The sequence below is a fragment of the Mercurialis annua genome, linkage group LG5 (genome assembly GCF_937616625.2).
Source record: "Mercurialis annua linkage group LG5, ddMerAnnu1.2, whole genome shotgun sequence".
In the NCBI taxonomy this organism is placed as follows: Eukaryota; Viridiplantae; Streptophyta; class Magnoliopsida; order Malpighiales; family Euphorbiaceae; genus Mercurialis; species Mercurialis annua.
In genome coordinates this window covers 43,679,379-43,690,566 of record NC_065574.1, presented here as the reverse complement: position 1 = coordinate 43,690,566, position 11,188 = coordinate 43,679,379, and the positions used below count along the sequence as shown (strand labels likewise).

The following is an 11,188-nucleotide window of genomic DNA, read 5'->3' as shown; positions in this document are numbered from 1 at the left end:
AAAATTTGATGGGGCAAATTGTCAATTAAAGAACAAATAACTTATAAATTTTGGGAGGCAAATTGTCAAAATGGGACTAATTGTCCGTAATATGCAAGTTCATAATTAATTTGCCCACAAAGTTAATTTCCGTACTAATTGTCTATTCTTTACAAGTTGAGGTGGCAAATTGCTATTATTCCTTTGTCCTTTCTAATTCTCCCGTTTAGCCTTTCATAGCTAACACATGAGTCTAGGAAGAAAAAGAAACATGTAAACAGAAATAAACAAACAACCTCCACTCTAATCTAATTACAAAAATGAACAATCAAGACCTTCTAATTAACCCTCAAGCCGATCACTATCCCCAACCGCAACCTCATCCGGTCCAATCATCCAACTCCACCCTCCAATCGCAACCGCAACCCCGCCGTCCACGTGGCTTCGCCGCCACAGCAGCAGCCAACACTAGAGAAACGGTCAACAGCAGTAACAACAGTGCGGCGTCGGGCGGTAGTAAAGGAAAGAGAGAGAGGGAAAAGGAAAAAGAGAGAACAAAACTTAGAGAACGGCACCGTAGAGCTATCACTAGCAGAATGCTCGCCGGACTTAGGCAGTACGGTAATTTTCCACTGCCGGCGCGTGCTGACATGAATGACGTGCTGGCTGCTCTTGCTCGTGAGGCTGGGTGGACTGTTGAACCTGATGGTACTACTTATCGACAGTCTCCTCCCAATAATAATAGTAATCAATTGGTTAGTTCTGTTTTTTAATTGAATTTTTATTTATTAGTTCTTGCATTTTTAGACTGTCAAAACAAGGTGATTGTGTGTAGGGGTGTGCAAAAACCAAACCGAAATTGCAACTACGGTTAGGTTATTTGGTGATGAAAACGGTTCAGTTCGGTTTGTAATTAGGTAAAAGTTTGGTGTTCAGTTCAGTTTGGGCATTTTAAGAACTAAAAAACCTGAACAATATAATAAAAAATAAAAAAATAGTATAAATTTAATTTTTTTACTCTTTATTCTTTTATTATAGTTAATATATGAGTTAATAATTTCATACAACATTGCTAATATATGTATAAAAGAATAATTAGACACTAATTATATAATGTTTGAATTAACTTTAAGATAAAAAAATATTGAAAAAGTAAATGTTTTGGATTTTAACCAAACCTGGTTTGGTGTAATCGGAATATAAAGTTCGGTCTTGTTTGGTTTTGAAATTTTACCAATCTTCGGTTTTCGGTTTATTCAGTTCGGTCACCAAACCGACCGAACCGACTGATTACACAGCTCTAATTGTATGAATAATTATTAGGCGCAACGCTTTTTGCGATGTTAGAATATAAGCAATAATTAGAGATGCTCTATTGCAAATGCTAATTGGTTTGTTGTAAAAATACGTGGCACAATCGTTGCATGAGATAAACATTTTGATTGTGTTTATATGTTCCATGTTTGTGATTAGAATGTACTAATACTTGATTTGGTAATAATTGATTGCTTAGGCTTCATTGGGCGTGAGGTCAGTTGAAAGTCCAGTTTCAACTACTTCTTTAAAGCCTTGCTCTGCAAAATCAAATACATTGGAATGTCATAATCAGGCATCTGTTTTGAGAATTGATGAGAGTTTGTCTCCGCCTTCTCTTGATTCAGTGGTGATGACCGAGGGAGATGCAAGTAATGACAAATTCGCTTCTCTAAATTCTATTGATTGCTTGGATGCTGATCAGGTATTAGCTTCTTGTAATGATTTTTTAAATATATGTGTGCTGCTTTTTTTTAAGCTATAGAAATTGAATATGGGTAAACAATATTGTAGTATATTTCTATAATATTTAGTAATAGCTTTAGCGCATGCTTTTCTCTAATACTGACGAGGAAGTTATAAGGATTTCTATTACTAACTAAGTAACTACCTATTCTCATTGACAAAAACCAACTAAAAACTAGCAAGCAGTATGTCAGATTCTTACCTTGAGATGGGGGGGGGGGGGGGTTCTATACCCCAATTAATGGATGTGATTATTTTTAGATACAATGCAGTCCTTGCCAATTTCTAACTCAGCAGGTATAAACCATTTCAAGTGCTTGACAAATCTAAACATTAGGTGCAAAAATACAATATAGGTAAGAAAGCCTCTTTTTTAAGGCTATTCTATGGGAAAATCAATTAGGATGTTCCTGGAGAAGATTTTAAATCTGACTGAAATTGCAATTTTCTTCTAAATTAAAAAATTGCTAATTTCTGAACTTTGTATGTAGAATTATTTAATCATCAAGGTGAGGTTCCTTAGCTGTCACATTCATACCTAGGAGCATCATTTGTTTAATTTTTTTTATCAATTGCTGTTTCTATAATTTTCCATTGAAGAAGAGAAGGGCAGTCTTGGCATATACATGTAGCCAAAGTTATTCTAATCATTTACGTGAAAAAACACCTAACATCAAAGGATTTTGACTCCAAATAATAAAGTAAGAAGACTAATAACAGTTATATGTTAAAAAATGAGGTTTGCTGATCTTCCTGAGCTTCTTTCTATCTACATTTGAACTCCTCAAATACATATGACATACAAACGAAAACAGGAAAGCTATTGATAAAACTTCTTTTGGGCAACAACTTCTTTATTCTTTATTTAGGATCGCTATTTCTTGCTCAGCCCGTGCCTGTAGTGAGTCTCCTTAATAGGAAGAAAGACTTCAATAATAGACAAGCTAACAATTGGCAAGATTAAGAATACAATGTGCAATACTATTTAGTAAAAGTGCTAAGACTTCAATCCAACTGGATATTGCTCATTGCCAACTTTGTATAAAATTTATCTTGTTTTCATCTTGTTTGACATGTGTTTTATGGTCCATCGAAACCTAGAGTTCCTGATCTATCCTTTTCATTTTTCTCTTCCTTTTTCTTTTCTTTGCTTTACCACAAATGTAGTGAATAAAATTATTTGAGTGCCCTGTTAATATCTACCTTGTATAAGCAACCTTGGTCCTATATGCCCCATAATATACCAGTTTAATTCCTTGAATAGGCAGGTAGGCTGTAGTCAAGAAAATCTTGAGATAACTCATAAATCAAATGTCCAACCCTAGGAATTTAGAAGTCAGCAACCATTGGGCCAAACCTAGCACTTTCAGTGATCTTTAATTTCCTAGAAATTCAACTTATCTTATGTGTGTTCTTAAGCCATAAACTCATTTCTAATTTATGGCTAGTGCAGCTTATACAGGATGTTCGTTCTGGTGGTCATGAGGGTGATTTCACAGGCACTACATATGTTCCTGTTTATGCAATGCTTGCTGTAAGTTTTTTGCTTTCTGCTTCTTCTGGTTTTATTTGTTTTACAGTGGTTTGAAATTCAAGTTTCTGCGGGTTCTTTTTGCATATCTGCATTTATACGTGACGTTCGTTTTTGTATGCATAATACTTGCATTTTTTGTAGCGTCTTTTGACCGTAATTTTCGTGTGGAGATGCTAATACTTTTTCCTTTCCAAATGCTAAAAATTCTTGAACCACTGTGGCAGACTGGTTTCATCAACAATTTCTGCCAGTTAATTGATCCACAAGGTATTAGACAAGAGTTGAGCCATATGAAGTCCTTAGATGTGGATGGTGTCGCTGTAGAGTGTTGGTGGGGAATTGTTGAAGCGTGGAACCCTCAGAAATATGTATGGTCTGGCTACAGGGAGCTTTTTAACATCATTCGGGAATTTAAGTTGAAATTGCAGGTAATGTTTCTCATATATTTGACTTATATGTGCAAGTGGGCAGAGTTAAACTTTTTGTACAACCATAGATTTATCTGCTGCTTTTGTTTAGTCATGTTTTCATTGTTCAATATAGACCTGTCACATGATTTTCTGATGCTTGGGCCAGACAAGATTCTGTTGTTTAATGCGTGGGTAGCCAACTGATTCATGATCTCCATCTCATGTAGTCAGAACAAGTGTTGGATCTTATCGACCCACGGTCATTTTAATGCATTTTGGAGTGCTTATACAACTTACATTCCTAAATCACTTTAGTCGTGAATGTATGGGTTGTTTCTTTGTAACACTGTACACTCAAATTTTTTTACATAGGATAGAAAGATGCAAATGTAGCTAGAGAATTCTTATTTTCATATCTTTATTTTTCTCCTCCAGGTCTTATGTTCCCTTTTTGAAAAAGAGAAGGATTTGAAAATGCATCCTTATTTTCAGCTGGACTTGATGTTTGTTTCTTGCAAATGAGGATATGTATTTGATTATTGTTAGAAATCTCTGAGAAATATTCTCCTTAAGGTCATTTCTTATTTCTTACATGTCTTACTATTTGGGTTAAAAATGGAGAAAACCTTCCTTTTAATGTTGAGTGGATATTGAGACTTTTTTCTTCAATCTTGAAGGTTGTGATGGCATTTCATGAGTATGGGGCAAGCGACTCCGGAGAAGTTTTAATCTCTCTCCCTCAGTGGGTTTTAGAGATTGGAAAAGAGAACCAGGATATATTCTTCACAGATCGTGAAGGAAGGAGAAATACTGAATGTCTATCTTGGGGTATTGACAAAGAACGAGTCTTAAAAGGGAGAACTGCCATTGAGGTACTGTTACATCATTTTTTTTTACTTCTTTTCGCTGTAAGGTTTAAAATTATTTTTTAAGAGGCAACATTTGTTACCTCTTCCGTGCATATTGAGGCATGAAAATTTAATCTATGAAGCAACAATTGTTACTTCATCTATGCATCTGCATACACCTAGTTGGTATTCTTGTGCATCTTTTGATTCTCGGTCTCTTTCTTAAATATTAATTAGTGTCACTTATAAGTTGTTTGGTAGTAAACTGTAGCAAAGCATTGAGTAGAATTAATTTTCATCTATGACTCCCTACAGAGTTAGCCTAGTGGTATGGACATATTGTTCAAACCTGGGCGCCCTAGGTTTGAACCTCTGCCTCCTCCCTTGTAGTCGAATAAGGAATTAACTTTCATCTATGAAATATATCTTACTACTAGATATGTATATTAATTAGTCTTTCATCTACTGCGAAATGATCCAAAGTTGCTTAAAACTCTTCAATTTTCAAATGAGAATATTGTGAATGTATCTTCCATTTTAGTTGGCATGCTTGTGGCCCTTTTTGAAAGTCATTGTTGAAGTGGGAAATCCCACATTGGTTGTGTGTTTGAATGGACTTGTGTTTATATATTAGTTGGGCACCTCCACTTAATATCAATTGGTTTTAAGATGGAATCTAACCTGTTATCTGAGTCTTGTCCATTCACACAATTTAAGTTTGGCCCGGCCCACGTGAGATGCACGTGAGGGGGGATTTTGTTGCTCGGCCCGGACACGCTGCGCGTGAGGGGGAGTGTTGAAGTGGGAAATCCCACATTGGTTGTGTGTGAATGGACTTGTGTTTATATATTAGTTGGGCACTTCCACTTAATATCAATTGATTTTAAGATAGAATCTAACCATCAAACAAGTAATTTATGCATTCCTGTTGACCATTGCAATTCTTAATATTATGCAGGTTTATTTTGATTTCATGAGAAGCTTTCGGATGGAATTTGATGATTTGTTTGCAGAAGGTATAATTTCTGCAGTTGAAATTGGGCTTGGATCATCTGGTGAACTGAAGTATCCATGTTTTCCTGAAAGGATGGGTTGGAGATATCCTGGTATCGGTGAGTTTCAGGTATCTTTCCTTTTGTTGTGCTCATTTTATTGTTCCACATACTGAGGTCCCACTTGGTGTGCATTTGCAATTGAAAGCACTTAATGGATTTGTGTCCTTTCTGATTTGTTTTCATCTTTTTCATGTTATGTCATGAGGAATTCTACATGAATCTAATTTAAATGGTTAATTTTCTCACTGGTCAATTAGAAAATCCTTTTCTTTTTTGTAACTCTAATTGCAAATGAGGGCATTATGTGTGATTATAGCACCCGGAAAAAGGGTCCTTTACTGAAGAGTCTGTTTCATCCCCTGCCGGATAGTTCGGTTAGGGGTAAGCCTCGGTCGTTTTGGTAGTGGAAATAAAACAACTGTTTGGAGTTTAAGAGAATAAAAATCAAACCGAATTAAAGAGTAAATCTCGATTCGGTTCAGTTTTCCATTTAACTGAAATACAAGAATAATTTTTCTTTTTTAAAATTTTGAAGATAAAGTTAAATTGTTATATCGTACATTTTAACCATTTAAATACATAAAAAATAATGTTACTTTTAAGAAAATAAATTATTCCTAAAAAAATTAAATTACATAGGTGTAGTTTGTTTTTGTTTGGTTTTAAAAAATATCAAAACTCAAACCATACTCTTAGAAAAATTAAGAAACAAAACCGCCTATATTCTGTTTGGTTTTTCAGTCTGATTTGATTTTTGCACACCCCTATCTTCAGCTTTTGCTTGTGTTGTTTTTGAGACTATTGCTATGAAACAACTGTCACTGGAATGCGATGGAAAGGGCATAGCTGATAGCCCTTTTTAACATGTCTCCTTTTGTAGCTGAAAGTGTTCACTTATTATGATGAATGATTCATTATGATATGAAATTAATATGATCAACTGTCAGCATGATTTGTGAATTGTTTAATGTTTCTAGTCGTCTAGTTTTGTTGTAGTTACCTGAAGAAGTGTGCAGTTATCATAGGAATAAAGGTAGGTGTGCGTTTGATTCAAATCGAACTGAATCAAATCAAATACTAATTATTTTGAAACTGAAAAACTAATTTTATAGAAATTCGAAATATTTTAAATCGAATCAAGTGAATCGGTTGTCTATCCGTTTTTTTTCCGGTTTTGGTTTGTATATAAATTGAACTAAATTTTTTTCTACCAAAATCGAATCTAACCGAAAAAACAAATCAATCTTATAATTTTAAACCAAACTGAATTTGTCGGTTTAGTTCAGTTAATCAATTTCGGTTTGATTTTGCACACCCCCTAATCACTGTACTAATTTGCGTTTCACCCGTCGTTTGTGAAGATATTGGTAATGCATGCTATGATCCTTAAACCTCAGCTTGTAACTTTAATTATCATCAAACATCCATTTGTTAATCGATAATTACTCATTATAGAGTCTAAGAGTTTTTGACAATCCAGCTCTGGAACCCAAAATGATTATAGAGACTGTATGATTAAGGGGAGCAATTGTAGGAAGATAAAGAGAATGAGATGTAAGTAGAGGGAAGGGAAGGAGGGAGTTAGAGAGAAAATAAGAATTGGAAAGAGGAGTTGGAAACATAGAGAAATAGAAGTGTTAAAGTTGTTCGCTGGTCCCATTATGAGAGAAAAAATTCAGTGGAGCGCAGATCAGCTACTCAGTCGGAACATATAAATTCATTGTATACTGGCATGAATTTTATCATCGACATCAAATTGATGTTCGATTATTTTTTAGTTATTTATTGAAGTTTAAGGATAACTTATGTTCATCAATCACAATGTCAGGGTTGAGAAGGAATTTTACTGTAATTTCTCGTGCACACTTTTTTTGTTTATTTTTGGCTAAACTCATTCTGAAGTACTTGCATTGCACTATTTTTTTTTTCACTTGGTCCTTGACAAACTTTTTACATTTAAGTGATCCATTAACTATTTATTTTGTACACATGTGGTCCTTTTAGGCATAAAACGTCGTTGTTTTATGCAATTAAAACGACGTCTTTTTGTAGTTACATCTGCAAAAGGACCATAAGTGTACAAACTAAATAGTTAAGGGGCTGCTTAAATGTAAAAAAATTGTTAAGGACCAAGTGAAAAAAGCTAATACTATAGGGACTTTATAATGGGTTTAGCCTTTGTTTTTCTTATGTATGAGAATGCAGATAATGCAATTTATGATGTTTATGATAAAATGCATCTTTCCTCCTGACACTTTGAGAACTTTGAAATATACTGTCCCATGCTTTGCTATTATGATGAATGTGTTTATTCTGGTTTTATGATACCTCTGTTGACTCAGTATGTTGCTTATTGTATTTCATTTTCAGTTCGATAGCTTATTTGCTCTATAACTTTTTGTTTTCTGGACAGTGTTATGATAGATATTTACAACAAAGTCTACATGGAGCTGCTAAATTGCGCGGGCATTCATTTTGGGCTAGGGGACCTGATAATGCTGGTCAATATAATTCCAGGCCACATGAAACTGGGTTTTTTTGTGAGAAAGGTGATTATGATAGTTATTTTGGGCGTTTTTTCCTCCATTGGTATGCCCAGACATTGACAGACCATGCTGATAATGTCTTGTCTCTTGCAAGCCTCGTCTTTGAGGATATAAAGATAATTGTTAAGGTAAGCATGTGGTGTAGTTTGATTTGTGTCATAATATGTTAAAAGCTGGATTAATGGCATTATGCATTGCTAATTTCTACTGGAGCCGAGGATGCACTGTTTGTACTCAAACACGATGTTGGTTCTACTGTTTGTTGTTATAGTTCGAGTGCTCCAGATATCACAATTTCCTTGCACGCTTGAAAACCTCATACAATTCAATGCAGCTTGCCCATGTTAATCTAAAAAAACAAAGAAAAATAAAAATTAAGAAAATAAAAGAGAAGCTTCCCCATATTTGGTTATGTAAAACACTGATGTGGGCCATTCAAAACTGGAGATCTGATGTAGATGACAACCTCCACCAAGCCCTTGGGTGTCCCTACATCTTTGCGATCCCATTATAGCTTTTCTCTGCTGAACTCTTTATGACTTAACAGATGTGTTCCCAGTTACTACTTAATTTGACCAGCCTGGATTTCTATAGGCAACAGGATCAAACTTCACGTTTACCATTTCTTGTCTAACCTGTCAATTATAAGATGGTGAACTTTGAATAGCATTGTTTTTTTTTTTTTCAATTTCCGGATTGAAACGTAATTATTGCTTTATGATGCATTATAGAAGTGTAATCTAGTGAATGACTGAAGTGATAATGTTGTTCTTATGTTATGCTATAAAAAAATGAATAATTAAAAAATATCATAATGTATAGATTCCAGCAGTTTATTGGTGGTACAAGACATCTAGTCATGCGGCAGAGCTAACAGCTGGATACCATAACCCCACAAACCAGGATGGGTATGCTCCAGTTTTTGAGGTGTTGAAGAAATACTCCGTCACAATTAAATTGGCGTGCTCAGGATTGCAAGTATCTGATCATGAGAATGACGTGCTGGCTGATTCTGAAGGCTTGAGTTGGCAGGTGATACGATAATCCTTTTTATCACCTCTATAACCTCCTACTTTCCTACGTTGTATTGTTCATAGATAGGGGTGGGCATTCGGTTCAAACCAAATTGAAATTTTACTTTACTGAAAAACCAAACCAGACCAAATTTTTCACAACTTAACTGTACCGAACTGAACCGAACTGAACCAGTCATTTTTTTTTTTTCCAGTTTGGCTAAAAGTGAACCTTTTTAGTTTCTAAACTGAACTTAAAAAGAGCTGAATTTTTTTATATCTGTTTGGTTTGGTTATTCAGTTTGATTCGGTTGGCATCCTATTCATGGATGTTATAAGAAACTCGGGGCAAACAGTGTGAAAGCTGGAGTTTCTTTAGAGTTCAATGTTGATAATAGGCAGACTGGTACTATCATGTAAATATTAGTGTTGAAGCATGTGGTTGGCTGTTCTACAGATTCTAAACTCTGCTTGGGACCGAGAATTGGCAGTGGCTGGTACAAATGTGCTTTCATGCTATGACAGAGAAGGGTATTTGAGAGTGGTTGAGATGGCAAAGCCAAGGAGTGACCCTGACCACCGTCAGTTTGCATTCTTCGTCTATCAACAGCCATCTCTTTTGTTTCAAGGAACAATTTGCTTCACCGAGTTGGATTACTTCATCAAATGCATGCATGGTGAGAATGAATTTTATAAGATGCTTAGGAATTTCGCACACTTAAACATAAAATTGCATCCATACTGCATTATAAAAGAGTAGAGTTCATTTTCTTTGCAGCTCATGGTTTCCCATTCTTAATTTTAAACAACTCTTCTTTTAATGCTGAACAAGTCATTTAATCATTTAAGAAAAAATCATTTATCATTACCACCACAAATTAGGAGTGAGAAAATCCACGACAGAGATCCATTAGAAGAGCATGCATGAGGATGACATTTTCACACTTAGGAAATTGCGGTTGCAAAATGATACTTTTATTTTTTTTACATTATAATTTCAGATGCATAAATGCAATGCCACATAGCGTGGATTACATAATCATCTGTGTTTTTTACATCATTGAGATCCACATTTCTGATATTTGCAATGTTCTATTATTTTCTAAGGACAGGCCGTCTTATTACTTCATTTTGTTTTGTATTTTACAGTTAATTCCTCAATATATTTTGATATGATCTTTGCAGGGGATTTAAGAGGGGATCTAGTGTCGTAACAGGTACTTAATTTTTATTCGGTAGATAGAATCAATATCTAATCCCAGCTGTAGTTGTCGGCAGAGGTGATGGTTATACATGAAAAGTACGAGTGCAAATTGTAATTGCAGCTCAAAGCACCATATCTGTGAACTCTTATTTAATGTTGGTTTCTTTGTCAATGTTGTTTATGTAGTTCCCATGCTTTCTCTACCTACAAAAATTTAGGGACTAACAATTAAACAGAATTAGAAGACCTTAATTTTCAATTAGTTCCCAGTATTGTACATAAATTTATCATTAACGAAATGGTTTGGTTTTTATGGTTATCTTATCTAAACATTATTATTTATATAAAATTTCAAAAGTATTAGTCTTGATTCATATTAAAGTGCTTGTATTTTTCATTTTTTGTTTAACTATTCCTCAAGTAAATTTACTACTTTCTGGATGGGATATTTTAGAAGTATTCCGGATGGAAAAGTGTGTGTATTCCACGCCATGTGAAATATTTCTGATTGAATATATGTTGGAAAATTTTGTCCAACTTATTTTATTTTTTCATTAAAATTTGAATTTATGATCCAATAATTTAAAGGTATTTAAAAGATTTTCAATATGTCAGGATGGCTAAAAATCTCTCTTCCTTTGAATTTCAATTAAAAGGCAAATTTTAACATTTCAAAGAGTAAATTTTCTTAAATTTCAAAATGTCAAATGACCGGATAGCTTATGTTTTTTTAAAAGGAACAATAAATATTAAAGAAATGTCTACTTTTATTAGATTACATAATAGTCCATAATCTATAGCACTCAAAAACAAAAAGTTT

General features: G+C 34.3%; 1 protein-coding gene across 1 annotated transcript; it reads left to right on the top strand.

Moving 5' to 3' along the window:
- The first annotated feature begins 207 nt into the window (after positions 1-207).
- LOC126682161 (beta-amylase 8) lies at positions 208-10,687 on the top strand. The gene is made up of 10 exons (XM_050377747.2): positions 208-734; positions 1,493-1,717; positions 3,212-3,292; positions 3,517-3,720; positions 4,380-4,574; positions 5,509-5,673; positions 8,019-8,279; positions 8,974-9,183; positions 9,622-9,841; positions 10,350-10,687. The coding sequence occupies exons 1-10, from the start codon at positions 300-302 to the stop codon at positions 10,376-10,378; spliced, it is 2,025 nt and encodes a 674-aa protein (XP_050233704.1). The 5' UTR covers positions 208-299; the 3' UTR covers positions 10,379-10,687.
- The last annotated feature ends 501 nt before the right edge of the window (positions 10,688-11,188 follow it).

Excerpts from the sequence above, each read along its gene's own strand:
- LOC126682161 (XM_050377747.2), top strand. The coding sequence starts at position 300 with ATGAACAATCAAGACCTTCTAATTAACCCTCAAGCCGATCACTATCCC. Across the intron at positions 1,718-3,211 it reads ATTGCTTGGATGCTGATCAG|CTTATACAGGATGTTCGTTC; the intron begins GTATTAGCTTCT and ends TGGCTAGTGCAG. Across the intron at positions 3,293-3,516 it reads CTGTTTATGCAATGCTTGCT|ACTGGTTTCATCAACAATTT; the intron begins GTAAGTTTTTTG and ends CCACTGTGGCAG.